This window comes from Podarcis cretensis (assembly GCF_951804945.1).
Source record: "Podarcis cretensis genome assembly, chromosome: 16".
Taxonomy (NCBI): Eukaryota; Metazoa; Chordata; class Lepidosauria; order Squamata; family Lacertidae; genus Podarcis; species Podarcis cretensis.
This window is the reverse complement of record NC_137186.1, coordinates 34,891,743-34,912,017: the sequence shown is the minus strand read 5'-3', so window position 1 is coordinate 34,912,017 and position 20,275 is coordinate 34,891,743. Positions and strand designations below refer to the sequence as shown.

The following is a 20,275-nucleotide window of genomic DNA, read 5'->3' as shown; positions in this document are numbered from 1 at the left end:
CCCCCAAGAATTTGCTTCCAGATGAATGGACCAGCCCCACTGTTCTAAAAATGCCCCATCTGTTCCCACTCTCCCTCCCCCCCCAGAATAATTAAGAACAATTAAACTGAGACTCCAAGGCAAACACTCTGAAAACATTCAATTTTCTTTTCTTTTCTTTCTTTTGCAGTGTAATTTATTTACAGAGTATTTCGCCGTCGTCGTCGATGTTATTGTTCAGAATAGTTACTCAGACATGCTGAAGAGGTGGGATTTCCCCAGTCCGCTTGGATAGGAAGTACAGTAGAAAAGGCACACGGTTCTGTTCACCATAAGAGTTGTGCATCAGTCAGCAACTTAAAGCTAACAGATCCTTCTGCCCCAGGGACCTTCTTCAGTGAGGCACGAGACTGATCTGTCCTGCAAACCTGACCCAAATATGGCTGCCCTCCTGTTTCCTCCCAGAAAGTGGACGCAAAGTCTGGCTTCTGTGGTTGCTCTCCGACTGAGTTCCAAAAAAGCAGAAAGCTTGCACAAGTCTTTCTGGGGCATCCATTGTTATGAGGATAGGCTCAGCTCTCACCAAGGTGGTAAACCTTTTCTCGGACTATGAAACTTCAGACTCACGTGATTGAAAGTTCCTCCTTAGGAACTTAAAACTTAGTGAACTTAGAAAAGAGTATATCAAAGAGACGAGTTTTCCCTCTGACATGCCAGGCTTCTATATGCAGGGATTTCTTTTCCTTAATGGAGAGGTGATTGTATCATGTGTGCCTATAAGCCCTAGTCCGAAATGATACGGTCTAGGTACAGGTGTATCACTTCCGTGGCCTTAGGTGGAATGCCAGTCTCCATCTTTTCTTTCTTTAAAAAAATAAAGGAACATGTGCCCAGCAGTAAACCTTCTCCTTCAATGAGCTGTCTTCTTCTCATTACAATTGTCCTCTTTAACCTGAATCTCTTGGAGGGGCACCCACGTACTGGTCAAAGGACTCCAGAAGAGTAAGCATCTTCCCAGCTCTGAATCAATGCCGGCCATGCTTGATCCAGTTTCTGATCATCCATTTCTGCCCCGAGCATCTTTGTACGACTAATCGCAGCCCAAAGTTGGCATCCTTGGACATCTCTACTTCTAGACACCGGCCAGTGTCTCGGCTGATGATTGGGCCGTTCTGTAGGGGTGAAAGAAACAAATACACAATAAGACATAAACCAGAAAATATAATCAAGAAGGAATGGGACTCTCTGAATGAACATTTTGAAAGACAAGGTTCAAGGGTAAAAATCTGCCTGTGTTTAGAATGATATCGTGAATGGAAAGGTAAATGTAAATACATATATATACATATTAAGATAAGAATAATAATGAAATAAAGATAGGCATATTAAGTACGAAAGGAAGGGCTGTGAGACTGGTGGAAGTCAATTATTTATTACCTATTATTTATGTAAAAAAGGTGTTAATGGTTTTTCTAAATTATTTTTTCTTTAATCATTCTATTTTCTATTTCTTTTCTACTTTCTCTCTTCACTTTCATTATTTTTTCTCCTTCCTTCCTTCCTTCCTTCCTTCCTTCCTTCCTTCCTTCATCTTTTCTTTTATACTTTGCTTTATTTGTTATTGTATTTTTATGTATTGTTATTGTATTTTTATGTATGCTTTGTTTCAATGTAATTACTTTGCAATAATAAATAATAAACAAACAAACAAACAAACGAATACTGAAAACCGATATATGGTGGACAGGGAAACAAATCAAGTCATTAGAGAAATGGCAGAGGGTTAGGGAAATAATTCATAATGAATTGGGGGGGAAATGTTTACAAGTACTTCTCAAAAAAACAAAACAAAACAGAATCCTTTTTGTTGGGGCTAATTCAGACATAAATTCCCAGGTGTCAAAAAAGGTTATTTATGTATGCCACTACTGCAGCCTGTGTTTTGTTAGCCCAAAAATGGAAAACGAGTGAAGTCTCAACTAAAGAAGAATGGCAACTTAAGCTGATAGAATATGCGCAGGTTGCGGGCTTAATATATAGAATAAGAGAACAAGAAGAACATATGTAAACATAATGGAATACTGAATGGTTTAGTTTATATAAAATATGCAGGGATTTATGTTATGCAAAATGAACCATGGAAAGAGAAGAAAGGAAGTCATTGATATTTTAAGGTTGTTTAAATGGACATTCTAAAATGTAAAACAGAAGATTTTATAAAAATTATAGGGGGAAAAAGAGAGAAATGGCAAAGGAGAAAAATTGAAGGCATTGGAGGATACAGTCTACCCTGAAATCCATTGAACAACTTGCTGGAATATGTTTACAATTCTGCTATTAAATATCTATTTAATTTGCTTTCAAGCCTGTCAATATCAGCTAGGAATCGAAGAGCCCTGCTGAATCAGGCTAAAGTCCGTCTAGTTCAGCCACATGTTTACACAGTAGCCAACTCAGTTACCAGATGAGCGTGGTATAAATAATAATGTATTATTATTATTATTATTATTATTATTATTATTATTATTATTATGGGATGCCTGAAAGCAAGACCTGAGCGCAACAGCAACGCTCCCTATTTGCAATTCCCAGCAGTTGTGCAACCATGAACGCCAAAAGTCTTCACTCACAAGTGCAATTTTTTGACTTTGAATTCAAAAGAAAAGCTGCCTTTGGCAACAACACGAAACAAAGACTTTTTCAGAGCATGGGCGCGGTGCCGGATTTAGGGTGCTGCGGGCGGTTCTGCTGCACAGGCCACTGAGCTGAGGGGGTGCAAAATTGAGAAGATCCATTTGGCAGTGCCAACTCTTGGCCTCACACAGGATGCCATATTACAAAAGATTGCTGAAGTCTGATGAGGGCAAGTCACAAACCTGGGGAAAGGGAGATGGAAGAGACTACTGAGAATCCTGAACACAAACACAAAACCCTGTAATATTTTGTGACAGGCTACAATACCTGTGTAAAATCCCACAGCCTCTGTGCCGGCCTCAAGGTATCTTCACATTTCTTCAGAGTTGGGGTCCTCCCTTTCCCATCGTCAACGAGACATTTGGAGTCAGGCAGAAATGCAGTAGATCCCAGAGGGCCCAGCTGCAGAAGTCCTTCAGAGCTGTAACGAACAAGCTGGAACCAAATTAAAACAGAGAAGGCTGCAAGTAAGCCATGAGGCATTTCTGAAAAAGCAAGACGTGTTAAAGGTCAAGCTTGCCTTGCAATTGAGACTCTTTGCATTAGTATAAAGCTTTCCCTTAACCCCCAGACGTGTGAGTAGAGTTGTTTTTCTCCCTCCCTCTTAATGCTAGCTGACTAGGGCATCCTACAAAACTGACAGTTGGAAGAGTCAGAAAAGGGAAAAGAAAGGACTTCTTCCTAAAGCGTGTGGTTAAACTATGGAATTGGTACCCACAAAAGGTTTAGGTAAATTCATAGATGATAAGACTCTCGATGGCTAGGTACAAGCCGTGTTGGCTATGCTCTCCCTCTACTTTTGGAGGCAGGGAATGCACTGGGGAAACAGGATTTAACCCGCCACTCAATAGGAGCCAACCGCAAGGGGCCATGGGTGCCTGGGCACCCACAACAATAGAATTGTGGGGGCTGGGACCCACAAAGTCCATGAGAAAAGCTGGCAGGCGTCAGTGGCGCTGCCTGCGAGAAAGAAGCAGTTCAGCTCTGCCCTCTGCAGCTAGCCAGCAAGGCACCCCTTTTCCAGGGTGGGTCGGTGGGTGTGCTTCAGATGCAGAGGCAGGTACCCACAATCCTGAGGGCAGGATAGCACCCCTGTCCCACTCACCGACTGGATAGCAGAGAGTTGAATCCTGTTGACGGCAGGATTTTCCTTTGTATCCACTAGCAGGTGATGGTCTGATCCAAGGTGGGTCACAACAGGAGCGCTACCACCTTGCACATATATGGTAAAAGATTAAAAATTGGGTCCCCCAATCTTGCTACCGTTATTGTTATGGTTCAACTATGAAATTGACTGTGTGAAATTTGAAATGATTCTGGCAAAGACCTTTAATGGGATGATAAAAAGAATTTAGGATGGGAGCTATGGTGTTTTTTACGGAGACATCAGCTTGCTAGCAGCTGGAATAAGATTACAGGTGGGAACTTTGGTTATCTGCCCCGTGTTAATGGTGAAAGGTGACATCCCCCTCAATCTTGGCCGTGACGCACTAAGAGATGTCTTTGTGCAGAAAGTGAAAGTGGATGAGAACGTTGGATTACAACAGGACAATATTTCACACAGAACTACAAAGGATTAACCCGTTTGTTAAATGAACTCAGAGGCTGTTAAAAATAAATGAAGGATCAACATCAGAAATGTTTATCGGGACTACCTGAATTAATTAAGGAATGCAGTAACAATATTAGATCATCACTCCCTGAACTTCAGAGCATGGGAAGTCACCCAAAGATATATAATTTGGCATGATTATTCGGCTGTTTTGTTGCATTATAATTGCTGTTGTTGTTGTTTATTAGTTTACTCATGTCCAACTCTTTGTGACCCCATGGACCAGAGCACACCAGGCACTCCTGTCTTCCACTGCCTCCCGCAGTTTGGTCAAACTCATGCTGGTAGCTTCAAGAACACTGTCCAACCATCTTGTCCTCTGTTGTCCCCTTCTCCTTGTGCCCTCCATCTTTCCCAACATCAGGGTCTTTTCCAGGGAGTCTTCTCTTCTCATGAGGTGGCCAAAATATTGGAGCCTCAGCTTCAGGATCTGTCCTTCCAGTGAGCACTCAGGGCTGATTTCCTTCAGAATGGATAGGTTTGATCTTCTTGAAGTCCATGGGACTCTCAAGAAGAAGAAGAAGAAGAAGAAGAAGAAGAAGAAGAAGAGGAGGAGTTTGGATTTGATATCCCGCCTTTCACTCCCCTTCAGGACTCTCAAAGCGGCTAACATTCTCCTTTTCCTTCCTCCCCCACAACAAACACTCTGTGAGGTGAGTGAGACTGAGAGACTTCAGAGAAGTGTGACTAGCCCAAGGTCACCCAGCAGCTGCATGTGGAGGAGCGGAGATGCAAACCTGGTTCCTCAGATTACGAGACTACCGCTTTTAACCACTACACCACACTGGCTCCACAAGAGTCTCCTCCAGCACCATAATTCAAAATATATTATAATTAGGAATGATTAAATGTGGTTTTTATTGGATCGTTAAAGTGGAAAATTCAATAAATATCATGAAAAGAAAAGAAAAGAGAAGAGATGGGTCCCCTAAACACATGTTTGGGTTAAAAGTGAATCCTGGGTCTGAAAAGGTTGAAGGCTACCCTGACTGGTGGTGACTCTCATGTTTCAGACCTCTCTGACCCTTCTGCATGCAGAGCAGATGCTCGACTGCTTCCCCACCCAGGGGTGTCTTACCCATAGAGGCTAGTGGTGCGGGGCATCAGGGCACCAAGTTCTGGAGGGCACCAGGGAAGAGGCAGAGGCTGGACGCAACACCTAAGGCATGAACTCACCACCCTCACCCGCCTCTGCCATGCCGCGCTGAAGTAGCGCCATGCCCGGAGCCTCCGTCTGCTGTGGTCACCACGGCATGAAGCGTCCAGTTGAGCCGGGAGGCGCCACGTCCAGCCTCCGCCTCTTCCCCACCAGAGGAGCCACCCTCCAGCCGCTGCCCGCCTCCGCCAGGCCCGCTGGCAGTGCCATCCTCCCTAAAAAACCTCTGGGAAATGGGGGGGGGGCAGAGGGAGCTTTGCACCACGGCGCCGGATATGCTTTAGACGGCCCTGTCCTCCCCATCTTTCCGCGATGTCTTTCTGAAATGCTACAGTGGGGGATTCGGCATTCATTTTAACATGGAGCGAAAACAGCCCTGCCTATAAATATGCAGAGGTCCCATAAATGGCATCTGTTACTTTAGGGCTCTTTGAAAAGAAAGGAACGGAAGAAAAGGGAGGGGGAGGGGAGGGAAAGAAAGTTCATGCGTACCGCTGCTTGCAAGCAGTAATGGCTTAACACAACCAGCACATAATATGCTAATCTTTCCTGTAGGAGTAGAATGCCCTTTGGAATTCACTCTTTGTTCTCCTTTTTTAAATGACTAGATTGCATGTCGGAAGCTGTTCTTAATAAAGAAGCCATCTGCGGAGCAAATGCAAGGCACCAGGAGGGAAGGAAATTGAATGTGCTGGGGGGATGCAAGGATTTTTTCCCTTAATGTACTGATTGTAGTGGGGTCTTACTGGGGGGTGGGCAGGGTTGTGAAAGCAAGTCAGAGGGGAGCTGGTGGTATATCATGAAGGCAGCATTTCTCAAAACCACTGGAACTTCCCCTAAGAGTGTTTATAAACCCCACCAAGTCTGGAGCTCTGGGTTTTCTAGTTCTGTTTCCAAAGGGGAACTTAATGCAATATGCTACCCATGCTATTCTTTCCTATTCTTTTTAGGAAGATAGGTAGCTTCCTTCTACAGAGTCAAACGAGGGCTCCATGCTGCCAAGTACAGTGGTGCCTCGCAAGATGAAAAGAATCCGTTCCGCGAGTCTCTTCGTCTAGCGGTTTTTTCGTCTTGCGAAGCAACCCTATTAGCGGCTTAGCGGCTTAGTGCTATTAGCGGCTTAGCGGCTTAGAAAAAGGGGGGAGGGAGCGAAAAAAATCGCAAGACTCGCAAGACGTTTTCGTCTTGCAAAGCAAGCCCATAGGGAAATTCGTCTTGCGAAGCGCCTCGAAAAACGGAAAACCCTTTCGTCTAGCGGGTTTTTCGTCTTGCGAGGCATTCGTCTTGCGGGGCACCACTGTATTGTTTACACGCCACCACATCCTCCGGGCAGTGAGAGATTCCAGGGGTCCCAGGAACTTGCTCAGGGTTTGGTTTCCTTGGAAATGGAGGTCAGCGGAGACTGTGGTGTCTTTAGTATATGTGGCTTTATTTGCTCATGTATACAATCTGAGCATGGGATGGAGGAGCTCGCAGCATTAGCATGCCTGCAGAGCTGGATTCTCTGTTAGGTTACCAGAGGAGCCCCAAAGTCCAGTGCAGTACAGTGAAACCTTGGTTCCTGAACTTAATCCGTTCCGGGAGTCGGTTTAACTCCTGAAACCATTCGAAAACCAAGGCACGGCTTCCTATTGGCTGCAGGAGCTTCCTGAACTCTCTCACTCACTCACTCACTCACTCACACACACACACACACACACAACACAAACAGAACCTTTCAGTCCAGCCACTATTTGGCCATTGTTCACTTAGCTGCAGCTATTGCAACCTAGCACATTTTTTGAGATGAGGATGAGAGCACTTCAGTGGCCAGCTAAGCTCATTGTCTTATAAAGAAATTTGTCTGACCAGTTCAGCAACCTCCTCTACTGGATTCTAACCCTCACTGGATGCAGAATCACAGGCCTGGAATGGATCCAAGGACACTATCCAGACTGACTCCCCCTGCCTCCCCAAACCCTTCTTAACACTATTATCTACACAGACTGACAATAGTTCTCCAGGTTTGGAGGACAGGATTATTTTCCAGCTCTTTTTGGAGATGCCAGTGATTGAGCCCGAGACCTGGTGCATACTGTGCTGGGCCCAGGGGTTAACCTGAGCAACGCGGTCCAGGTCTGGTCCCGAATCCAAGGATTCCATGAGGAATCAGTCCAACAGGGCCAAGGCAGGAAACCAGGCTAGATCAGGCACAGGGTAACAGGCAGGTTCCAGCAAGCAACAATGTTGCTCCCGCAACCTGGGGCGGGGTCCGTCAGCCTTTTATCTCTGATGGGTTACGGCCGGTCCTGATCGCCCAGCAACTCACCTCCCTGTTTCGCCCGAAGGTGAGCACTCCTCCTGCGAGTACTCGGGTCTCTCCTTCTCTCAGACCTTAGTCTCTGCAGCTCGGGAGACGTCGGTGGGTTACTAGACCCAGGGGCCACCTCAGCCTCCCCTGACCCAACCGGTAGTGGAGCAGCTGTAAGTGATGGCCCAGCTAAAGGCAACGAGGTAATCCCCGCATCTGGAGCCAGGGCAGGCTCAGGCCCCTGACTCAGCCCAGCTGGTGCTTGTTGCAGGGGAACCTGTGCAGACTGGGGCTCTTCAGAATTAGGCCCCAGATTCAGTTCAGATGCCACCTGAGACAGAGGATCCAGTGCGGACCGAGACTCCTCCGGTTCTGAGTCCGAGTCCGAGTCCCAGGCCATCACACATACTCTATCACTGAGCTGTACCCTCCTCCCTCTTGTACAGAGTGTTCACACTTGCCACTAGTGCTGTGCTGAAAATTTATTTTGGGATTTTCCCTCTCTCCTAGTCATGAGAAAAGAAATTGGATTTGAAAATTACTGAAAGGGTAGAAAAATTCAGTGAAATTCTTGTGTCTGGGATGCAGGATTTTCTGCTTTTGTTTTTCGTTTAACATGAAAACCCATTACATCCTTGGCTGTCCTGTCCCATAAGTATGAGAAGTCAGGAAGGCTGTCCAATGTGCTCCTAAGAACTGGTCATTATTATTGTTGTTATTGTTATTTAGAGCAAAGACTTAATATTCACAAAATCAGTGCAGAAAGGTTTTTTTTTTTTTTAAAAAAAAGGAAGGACTTCCCTTAAAAACAAAATTAGTCAGCCTGATGCTACCAATCTCAGGCACTTGGAAGCCCGCCACCCCATTTTCTCACACTTCAGTTAAATCAAAGGGAAAGGTATCTTGAGGTTAATAAAGGAATGGGACTTTTTCAAATCAGGAAACATGGCTGGCTGGGGATCTGCTGGGCCTCCAGGTGATGCCCCAAACAACACTGTGAATGGTCAGAGATGATGGGATCTGTAGTCCCACAGAACATGTAGGGTCACAGGTCCCCCATCCTAGCAGACAAAGCTTTTCCCTCTGAGAACTATCTTGACCATGCAGCAGAGGTGTTCTTCACCATTAGGGTTTCATAATAATAATAATTTGCAAAGCATATTTAGCAAGAAATGGTGAACCCCCACCATGAAGATGTGGTGCTTTTTACTATTATTTTATCTCGGCGGAACATTTTGCAGATAGCAAAGGGCTGGGATCATTCTTATGTAGCCGAGTTAATTAACGTTCACAAAGCCGAAAAAGCTTCTCTCATTTCACCACAATTTGCAAAATTAATTTGGTGTGAGGGCTGCAGCTGCACCAGCCTCTCTCAAGGAGGCTCAGGCAGAGAGTGTGAAGAGGTCTGACGGCTAGCAGCCGACGATGTTAAGCAGACACGCAAATAATCATCACCGCCGAAATAATAATTTTATTATTTATACCCCGCCCATCTGGCTGGGTTTCCCCAGCCACTTACAGGATATATCAAACGTAATAAAGCATCGAACATTAAAAACCCATCCCTCATCCTTCAAGCACAGATGCGGTCCCACCTGGCACCGAAACATTTCTCACGCCAACCTGAAGCTGGTTTGAAAGTGCTAAGCAAACTTCCGCCTGCCTGCATTCAATCAATAGGTGGTTTGCCATGCTCTGTACATGCGCAGCAGCCTCAGGAACTCCAGGAGCCGGAAACCAGCAGCCAGGAGACAAAACCAAGAGTCAGGACCAGGATGATCCAGAAGCCAGCCTGGGTGGGTAGAGACAGTCCAAGGCCTGAAGGTACTTCACCGAGAAGCTGCCATGTGCAATTCAGTGGCTCACCACAGGGGACAGTGCCTACAGATCTCAGCACCTCCTGAAGGCGCCGGCTGCTATCGTGAGGCATATTTAGCACCCTTGGATTCAGCTGACAGTCCCATTTCCAGACTATCCTAGCTAACCAGGTGTCTTGGCTCACATGCATACGATATTTCATCCAGCTTTTCTGGTATGGAGGGCAGGGGGGGAAAGAGAGAGAAAATCAAAGCCTAGAGGGACATTCTCTGGAAGATAAAGTGCAAGGAAGAGTGTTGGACTAAGATAATCCTTGGAGTTTCCTTCCAATTCTAACATTCTAAGACAAGATGCTCTGAGGGTGACTGTTGCTGTTATAGTTATCGCCAATTTGCCTCCAGGCCCGGTTCAATGTCATTTTGTTAATTCACAAAGGGTTGTGGTTAACTAAGATGTGCTTGGAGTAGATCAATTACAACAAATAGACCTAAGTTTATCATGCTCACTAATTTCAAGGGTCTACTCTGAGCAGGGCTAATATTGGATGTGGCCCAAAGTACCACCTGATTCCTTATGCTCCACCTCAGTTGCTAAGAACTTTCAATGGGAAACCTGGTGGTTGCCCACATCCTTGGGGTTCAATCATCCTTTACCATGGACTGAGTTTTTAACGAGGAACTCTCTGCCCTGTGGAACTCCCTGACAATAGAACTTGATACCCCCCTTTTTTAAAAAAAAGCAAAACCCCGAACAGTTCAGACAGGACCTTGGAATGTGACACCCCCCCTTTAACCAACCTGTCTTTATTGATGTTGCTATTGTTGTTGAAGGATTCTCTCTCTCTCTCTCTCTCTCTCTCTCTCTCTCCCTCTCCCTCTCCCTCTCCCTCTCCCTCTTCCTCTTCCTCTCTCTCTGTGTGTATGCATTGCAGATTATACATATTTCAATAAAACTAACACATCAATAGGGACGCGGGTGGTGCTGTGGGTTAAACCACAGAGCCTAGGGCTTGCTGATCATAAGGTTGGCGGTTCGAATCCCCACGACGGGGTGAGCTCCCATTGTTCAGTCCCTGCTCCTGCCAACCTAGCAGTTTGAAAGCACGTCAAAGTACAAGTAGATAAATAGGAACCGCTCCGGCGGGAAGGTAAACGGCATTTCTGTGCGCTGTTCTGGTTCGCCAGAAGTAGCTTAGTCATGCTGGCCACATGACCGGGAAGCTGTACACCAGCTCCCTCGGCCAATAAAGCGAGATGAGCGCCGCAACCCCAGAGTTGGCCATGACTGGACCTAATGGTCAGGGGTCTCTTTACCTTTACTTTAACACATCAATAAATAGTGTTATGACTTGGTGGGTGCCAGAATTCTAATCCCTATAATCCTAACAAGTGTTAAAATATAAGACAGACTAGTTTCCTCCTGAAGTGATCTTAGGGCAGAGCTGTGTGTGATGGGAGAGAAAGGGGGAGAAAGCAGGTTGGAAAGGCAAAGAAAAAAAGATGGCTGATTTCTGCTTGAATCTAAGGGAGAAGACCCTATTGGAGTGTTAATGCTGTGAACCCTTCCATCATAGGCTCAGGCTGTATATATGTGTGAATAAACTGCACATCACACAGACACCACAGTCTCCTCTGCGCCTCATTCTCCGAAGGAAACACGAACCCTGGGTAAGTGCCTAGAACTCTGGGAATTCCACCTGGAGATTGGGGTGGCGCACAAAAATATCATTAGGCCAAGAGATTGTCAGAAAAATATAGGGCAGCCAGAACCATTTCCCCTCATTGTGTTCCTTTTGGACAAGGCAGGTTCTTGGAGGGTTTGGCCAACAGGAAAATGGCCAACATAATTAAAAGCCAGGTGAACTTGTGTCAGCATCTTGCCAAATAGGGCTCTGCACAAAAACCTTACTTGAATCTAATTAAGTGGCTCTTTTCTGTTTCTCTCTTCCTCCCCCTCCCCGCCCCCGATTTACCGAAGGCCAAATTTGCTGAGGAAAGTTCCACAAGCCCATCCAAGATGGATGTTGTGACAGTGACAACAGAGCGCCCAGTTGGTTCAGCTGCAACAATTAAAAAGGGAACACACACGCATAATTTTGCCTGTAATATTAATGTTCAAGCTGACACCCGCAGTCCAAACCAATAACATGTACGGCTAAACTTCAGGTAATTGTTTAGTGGGTGATAAGGTCAGAATTATTTATGCATGAATGCATGAGTGACAATTCATTAATGCTGTTCCAATTTGGAAGACACATCAGAAAGAGCTAAAATGGCATTGTGGTAGGAGGAGGTGGGGAGGGGGACCATCTGGGATTTAAATGATATCTGATTTTCATTAAAAAGTAAGGAATAGCAATAGAAGCATGATCAGAAGAGATTTTCTTTTAAAACCTCAAGGCACACGGAATAAAATAATCATCATCGTCTTTGAATGGTTAGGGCAAAATGCAGAGGAATGGTTTAGAATGAAAAAATAATAATAATTAAAGAAATGATTCAAAATTCAAGCCTAGAAATATGAATATATGGGCTGAAATCCCTATGGGTCCTGAGAAGATTAAAACTGTGTATTTAATACTGAGTCAAAGTTTAAAGGATTGGATGTGGCCATGACTAAAGACCTGAATTGCACAGGGTGCAGAAGAGCAGTGCTCTTATATATAGTTCATGTGCGGCATCGCACGCATGTGCTGTACATAATGATGCCGCACATGCGCTGTACATAGCAGTTTGCCGCTGGCACCGCTCAAGCGCCATATGGACAGCGGTGGGATCCCTCCGTCACCACTATAACTGCGAACGGAGGACCCTCTGTTCGCAGTTGGAGCTGCAAGCAGAGGATCCTGGCACCGTCCGTAAGGTGCTGGAGCGGCGCTGCCAGCAAACCGCTATGTACAGCGCATGTGCAGCATCGCTACGTATGGCACATGAGTCGTATGTAGCGATGGCGGCGCACATGCACCCTATGTAGCGACGCCCCACCCCGGGTGTCACGACGGCTTCGTTTGCCCCTGCAGAAGAGAGATGGATTGACAGCCTTCGGGTTGGTGGGATATGGGAGGAGGTGAATACATAGTACCATAGAGTCGGGAAGGTCCTGGTAGGCCACCCAGTGCAACTTCCTACTCAATGCAGGAAAACCAGAGTTAGCACCCCCAACAGGTGTCTGTCCAACCTCTGCTATAAGACATAGATTCCACCACCCTTGTAGGCAGCGGAGGCTGGTCCATTCAGGGAGATGGAGTGCTGCGTTACCAAACTCAGTCTACCCCTCAGCCAGAGCCCCACATGCCTTAAAAAGAAAATGTGTATAAAATCCGTGAAGGCATGTTAATTGTGAGCTGGAAGTACAAAGTGTATGTGTGTAAGTTGTTGGCAGAGGAATAGCTGAAATGTTTTGACTGCACATGGAAACAGCACAACTATGCATCCCATTAGCATTTTCTTTGCACAGAAAATGTGTCATACGGTAGCATAAAAATCCATTTAAAATATCAAATGGTTGTTGCAGGTTTTTTTGCTTGCTTCTTTTTTTTTTTTTGCATGAGACGAACTGAAAACCAGTGTGGTGGAATTAATAACACAGGCACACACACAGTTTTATTGCGGTCCATAGACCCAAAATACACAGTACAACAATAGTATATCAAATTATTAAGGTGTAGGTTATATACTCGGGACACCTGGGTTCAAATCTCTGCAGAACTATGAGGCTCAAGCTCATGCATAGCATCTCAATAGGCTTGAAGAAAGAATGCCTGATACCCAGGGCTGGCATAGCCGTGTACCTCGGGTTACAGATGCTTCAGGTTGTGTTTTTTCAGGTTACGGACCACTGAAACCCGGAAGTACCAGAATGGGTTACTTCTGGGTTTTGGTGGTCGCGCATGCGCAGAAGTGCCAAATTGCAACCCGTGTGTGCACAGACGCGACGCGAGTTGCGGACACTGCAGGTTGTGAACATGCATCCTGCATGGATCATGTTCGCAACCCGAGCATCCACTGTATCTGCTGAGGACCCACATCTCAGTGTGGGGTCCACTGACAAGAACTCTTTAGATCTGCTGCAATGAGGGGGAAGATTCACTGAGGGTTGGGTCACAGAGGGTCTCTTGTCAAAGGGCCCTCCAAAACTTGGATGCAATACTGACCACACCACTCCATCCTGCGCCCGGACCCCTGGTGCCTAGAAACACAGGAAGGGATGTAGGAAGTGGCCTCATACTGAATCAGAACATTGGGTCCGTCTAGCTCAATATTGTCTACTCCGACCGGCATTGATTTTCCATCTGTGCAACTTGTGCAAAGCAGGGCAACCAAGATGATCAAGGATCTGGAAACTAAGCCTTAGGAGGAGCGCTTGAAGGAGCTGGGTATGTTTAGCCCAGAAAAGAGGAGGCTGAGAGGAGAGATGATAGCTATCTTCAAATACAGTGGTACCTTGGGTTACAGACACTTCAGGTTATAGTCTCGTCTAACCCAGAAATAGTACCTTGGGTTAAGAACTTTGCTTCAGGATGAGAACAGAAATCACAGGCCCCATTAGCTAAAGTGGTACCACAGGTTAAGAACAGTTTCAGGTTAAGAACGGACCTCCAGAACAAATTAACCCGAGGTACCACTGTATCTTAAAGGTTGTCATATGGAAGAGGGAAAAAGTTGTTTTCTCCTGCTCTGGAGGGTAGGACTCAAACCAATGGCTTCAAGTTGCACTTCCGGGTTAGCGCCTCCGGCAATGGCGGAGTTCCTCTGATCGGGAGGAACTTGCTCTGTGGAATTTAGGGTCTGGCCGCCATGGCGAAGGCGGAGACCCACTAAAAATCGCAGGCGGGAGAAGCCTGTGAACGTGGGATTCGGCTGGCACCTTTTGCGCCTCCCTACTCGCGGGGAGACCTGGTTTCGGGTATCCGGAGCGATGTGGGGTGAGCGGCGCGGTGCTTTGAATTGACTGCTTCTTTCACGGAGTGAAGCCGCATTGCTGTTGCCGGAGAGCACTGACTTTTTCCTGTGGACAATTTGATTCTAAACAACTACCCGTGAGTAGAACGGAAAATTGGATTTTTAAACGTCTTAATTTGGCACCGAAACGGGGAGGTTTCAAATAGGAAGTCCGCCTTCCCCTTTTGTAAATAGAATTTGCAAGCTAAAGTCTTGGAAAGTCCTATGAAAAGGATTAAACTTCCAACGGCTAAAATCATTAAACCCCCCCTTGGAGGCAGGAGAAGAGGGGGGAAATTTTGGATCGCGTAAGCCTGCAGGAGAGAGTGAAGAAAGTTGGATCACCACCGCTCTGAACCTGGAAATGGACTGCTAGTAAGACTGACATTTTTGGGAAAGTTCATTGACTGTGACAGTTAGTTAAATAAGAGAAATACATTGTTTTCATTGTCTCCTTCTGCGTTTAAAAAGGAGTAAAAGTAGCTGAAAATTGAAACTAATTTTACTGCTTGAACTGTGCTTAAAAGGATTGATACAAACAGAAATTGCTTCCCTCTAGAGGGAGCCTTTGAAATTGTTACAAGAGTTGGGCTGGTGGAATCTCCAGCTGCAAGAGAAAACCGTGAGATTGACCTTGGATTGCTTGAGAATGTCGACAGAAGAAGCCTTAGTGATTGCACTATGCAAGATACGTGAGTCATTGGAACAGCTCCATAAAAAGATGGACGTGATGAATATTAAAATTGATATTTTGGGACAAAAAGCAACTACCGTATTTTTCGCTCTATAACACGCACCCGACCATAACACGCACGTAGTTTTTAGAGGAGGAAAACAAGAAAAAAAATATTCTAAACGAAACAGTGGATGTATGATTTTTGTGGTTCCTGCTGTGGCCACAGACATGTGATCTGACAGTGAGTTTGGAGTAGCCCAATGCAAAAATCCTGAGGATCCATGTGGATCCATGCTTTGTAACCATGTTTTTGCACCACTGCGGCCCCAGGCAACAGTGGGTGCATGAATTTTTTGGTGCAAGATGTAGCCATGGACATGCTATGTGATCTGATGGTGAATTTGGGGTGACCCAGTGCAAAAATCCTGAGGATCCATGTGGATCCGTGCTTTGTAACCACGTTTTAAGTGGGGAGGGAAGGAAAAGCACTCAAGGGGCAAGGAGCACACATGGGGTGTGTGGAGAAGGATGCTGCTAATAATGCAGAAGAGGGGTTTAAGGGGAGAAGCAGTACTTGTGGGGTGGGTGGAGAAGAATGCTGCTAATAATGAAGAGGGGTAAAAGGGGAGAAGGCTCCTCTCCTCTCCCGCTTTGCTCCTTTAAAGAAGCAGGCTCTCTGTCCCTCTCTCCTCCCCACTCAGCGGCTCTTCTCCTGCTTTCCTGTTTCAAAGCGAGCCACAGAGGAGGGAAGGAAGGGGAACCATGGATCCTCTGATCACGACTTCAGCAGATCCCCCCCCGCCACCCGTAGGCATTCACTCCATAACACGCACAGACATTTCCCCTTACTTTATACGAGGAAAAAAGTGAGTGTTATGGTGCAAAAAATACGGTAATTTGGGACAAAAAGTGAACATCTACACAGAAACTATTCAGGAACCGATACAGGAATCTACTTTGACACGCCAAATGGTGGAGAAAGCGAGGGAGAAAGTTGTGGTTGTTGAACCTAAAGTAATAAAATTGGAGAGGGAGAGAGCCCCAGCCTTACAGAGGCAATTTGATGATTACAAGTTGTTGCCCTCTATGATTGAATTCAGAGAAAGTCAGATTGGAACCCTGCTTGGACTGGAGAAGGAAAGTTGGATAGATCACCTCATGCAGGGATTTACTGACCTTTGGGATCTGGACCTGGGTCGGGAGGGAATTGGAGTTGTGGGGACCTGCAGATTTGGAGGGACTTTGAAACACGTCCTGAAATATCTTTTGGATTTTAGCTTTAACCACGGAGATGTGGATGACATGTTGAGAAGGAATAAAAACATTGTTAGGTTGGAGCTCCCTCGAGACCTACTCTTCAGCATCAAAGAAAGGAAATTAAGAACAAGATCAGCAGAAGACAAAGTAAAGTGTAGGTATAAATGCGAAGAAGACTTGCAGAAGGGACCTGGAAAAGAGTTAAGAGCCTCGGACAGAAGAGCACCAGGTTGATGGACTATATGGAATTGACGAAAATGACTGGCAGAATCTGAGACCAGGGAGAAGAGACGGTGGAAGAAGATTGGAAAAAGTTTAAAGTTTATTTACAGAAATATGGTTAAAATTAATGAGTGTTAGAAAAATGTTGGAATGAAATTATATGGCCTTAGTAGAAGTGTTATAATGAGTTAAGCATAAATAAGTATTATAGTATTAATGGAAAATAAGGTTAAAATAAGTTAAGATATTTATATGACAGAAAATAGTGAAAGATGGAAAGGATTTGCTGAAACAATTTATAGAAGTGGAATACAAAAAGGGAGGTGAGAGGAAGTCGATGAAACAAGGGAATGAAAGATAAGGCATTGAAATGGTATGATGTATGTTTTTAAATTGTTTTTGTTCTGTTTTGTTTAGTTTAATGAGTTAATGTTGTGTGGTGTATTGTTTATATATTGTATTGTATTGTTTTTTCTTTCTTTTGTTTTTTATTCTTTTTTCTGCTTTTCGTTTTCTTCTTGTTTGTAAGGTTTAAAAGTAATAAATATTATTTAAAAAAAAGGCTTCAAGTTGCAAGAAAGGAAATTCAGACTAAACATACAGAAAAACTTTCTGACAGTAAGATTTGTTTGACAGTGGAACGGTTTCCCTTGGGAGGTTGTGGACTCTTCTTCCTTGGAGGTTTTTAAGTGGAGATTGGTTGGTCATCTGCCAGAGGTGTTTTAGCTGAGATTCCTGCATTGGGGTGTCTTCTAACTATAATTCCATGAATCTATGATTCTAGAGTTTCAGTCAAGGAGTCTTTCTCAGCCCTTCCTGGAGATGCCAGGGAATGTATATGGGACTTTCTGCATGCAAAACAGATGTTCTTCCACTGTCCCGCCCCTTCCCTGAAATGTATCTCATCATTTGTAATCTAGTTGTACTTACAGATGGGCAAATATGTCAGTTATGTTCACTCTCAGTTGAATATTTTTCAAGTCTAACATTTACTTCTCCACATTTCCACACAAGTTTGTAATGTCTTCTTAAAAAGCCCTCATGAAAACTCATCACCGTTTTAGTGAGAACTTATCTTAGTATACTGTCAGGCTTTGGGGAAATCAGCTCCCTCCCACAGGGCAGCCCAGAATCAGAAAAACGATAAGAGTTCTTACCAAGCAATTTATTCAATAATTCAGAGGAGAATGACGAAGGAATGCAGCCTTCCCTAAAATGGTATTGCTCTATCTGAGCTCCTCCCCCCTCCCTTCCTAGCAACAGCACTTCCCCTTATGGCGGCTGCCAGGGGCTAATAGTCTCTGAGTCCTTTGCTCTCCCACTTTCAATGCACGCCGGGTTCTGGGAGACGGAGGGTCAGAAATGCTCTCCAGTGATAATCTGTCAGCTGGGTGCTCTGTCTCTGTCTCCCCCTTCTCTTCTCTCAACACCTCCCAGCTCTTCTGTTCACCCGTCTCTGAGCTGAGATCTTCCTCAAACCACTGCTATAATTCAATACTACCTTCCTCTTCTCTGGGAAGCTCAGGAGGAGGTTCCTCCTCAGTCTCGTCCCCCTCAGTTCAGTCCGTGACATGTACACATGTTCCCCTCTTTATTTTCAATTTTCTTGGGCACATGAAACTAACCACAATTACCTTGAATTTCTGCTTAACCCTCAAGAAAGAAGGGCATCTTTGCTGGCCAGGTTTAATTCAAATCCATCCAACCTCCTTTGGGGAAGGTTCTCAGGCAGGGTGGAAGGAGAAAGAACTCGCCCATGTGAAGACCACCTGGTGAAAACCCTTACATATATGGTTCTCAATTGTAAACTATATGCTGATCTCCGTCAGCCATTTCTAGATCAACTCTGTATCCCCAAATGGAAACCAGAGTTGGAGGTCATATATTTTCTATTACTGGGGAATGATCAGGAGCTCACCAAGTTAGTGGCTAAATATCTCTATTTGGTTTTTTGTCGTCGAAATACACTGCAGACGTCTGATCTCCCTGGAGACCAAGAGATGTGACGATAGACTGCTCTGCCTCCTTTCTTTTAGCAAATGTTTTGGGCCACCGGGGAAGTGGTAATTCTGCATTGATTTGTTTTGGATGTTTGTATGTGATGCCAATAAAAGTTTTGATGATGATGATATACACATATTTGTATGCCACCACCCCTAATAACATGCATTTTTATGTCTTGCTACCACTCAGCAGAGATTTGGGTGGCGCTGTAGGTTAAACCACAGAGCCTAGGACTTGCCGATCAGAAGGTCGGCGGTTCGAATCCCCATGACGGGGTGAGCTCCTGATGCTCGGTCCCTGCTCCTGCCAACCTAGCAGTTCAAAAGCACATCAAAGTGCAAATAGATAAATAGGTACCGCTCCAGCGGGAAGGTAAACGGCGTTTCCATGCGCTGCTCTGGTTCGCCAGAAGTCGTTAGTCATGCTGGCCACATGACCCAGAAGCTGTACACCGGCTCCCTTGGCCAATAAAGCGAGATGAGCGCCGCAACCCCAGAGATGGCCACGACTGGACCTAATAGTCAGGGGTCCCTTTACCTTTTTACCACTCAGCAAAGATTGGGGTTTGGCGGGCCACTTCTTTAATAACATTAAGGGTGTTCCCCCCTCATAACATGAGAACTCGTGGCCATTCAATGAAGCTGAATGTTGGAGGATTCAGGGCAGACAAAAGAAAAATAATTAAACTGTGGAACTCACTCCCACAGGAGGCAACTTGGATGGCATTAAAAGAGGGTTGGACAAACTCATGGAGGATAAAGCTATCAACAGCTACTAGCCACAATAGCTGAGCTCTGCCTCCATGCAAAATTTGGAGGCATGCAAATTGCAAAGGACAGCGGTGCTTCGGTTCAGGTATCAGTTGAAGAAGGTAGTTTCTCCTTAAAATGCAAACAAAATCAAATTTGCCACAGAAGAAATGTAATAACATATGATCTCATCTACCTGGGAGGACATGCCGTGACACGGGTAGAGAATGGCTTTGTCATCGTCTTCTGCACCCTGGTCCAAACAGAAGCCACTGGCTTTGCTGTTGCGAACCTGAAATCAACATCAGGGTAGGAGGGAGGGGAAAAGAGAAATTTAACCAATATTGTGATGTTCTGATGGATATCTTACATGATCCTAGCTCTGGGATGGGGAGCTTCCATGTGATGATGGAATCCAATGCTCACCAACCCTGGCCAGAATAGGGTGATGGGAGTTGAAGTGCAACAAAATCTGGAGCAGTGAATGCTGCTTCATTTGAGCAAATGGGGTACTGGTCCACCAACCACTGTGTGTCTTCAGCCAGCTCTCTCGCCTGCCTTCTCACTTAAAACCAATCCAGGGGCTGGGAATGCCTGTCAGCTTCTTCTTCTTTGGTCTCAACGCTGTCCTTCTATTCTAGAACAGAGCAAGGAGGAGCATGGGGCTAGAACTACCATTAGTTGGCTCCACATCTCATGGGTTCTGGCTCCACCTACTGTTGAGCTCCTGGCCTTCTACCTTACCAGTCTCAGTGGTTACCAACCAACACTTATCTGGAAGGTACCATGTAGGTTGGCCTTGGTGTACGGGAATTCTCTAACTCAAAGCCTTAGTGGAGGGCAGGGGGCAGGTCCTGGTTCGAGCACCTACATCTCCC

General features: G+C 45.4%; 1 protein-coding gene and 1 long non-coding RNA gene across 3 annotated transcripts in view; both read right to left on the bottom strand.

Annotated features, from left to right (window-relative positions):
• Positions 1 to 476: 476 nt before the first annotated feature.
• Positions 477 to 20,275, bottom strand: part of GALNT9 (polypeptide N-acetylgalactosaminyltransferase 9) — a 198,831-nt gene continuing 179,032 nt past the window's right edge. For both annotated transcript variants that reach the window (XM_079956769.1, XM_079956770.1), the window contains 3 exons: positions 19,594 to 19,689; positions 2,941 to 3,108; positions 477 to 1,151 (listed from right to left, as the gene is read on the bottom strand). In XM_079956769.1, coding sequence (XP_079812895.1) covers positions 1,005 to 1,151; positions 2,941 to 3,108; positions 19,594 to 19,689 — 411 coding nt within the window. In that variant the 3' untranslated portion in view covers positions 477 to 1,004. The remainder of the gene's footprint in view (positions 1,152 to 2,940; positions 3,109 to 19,593; positions 19,690 to 20,275) is intronic.
• Positions 18,567 to 19,260, bottom strand: LOC307205168. The gene is made up of 2 exons (XR_013833935.1): positions 19,186 to 19,260; positions 18,567 to 18,822 (listed from the first exon to the last, which is right to left on the bottom strand). It is a non-coding gene; the product is annotated as an uncharacterized lncRNA (long non-coding RNA).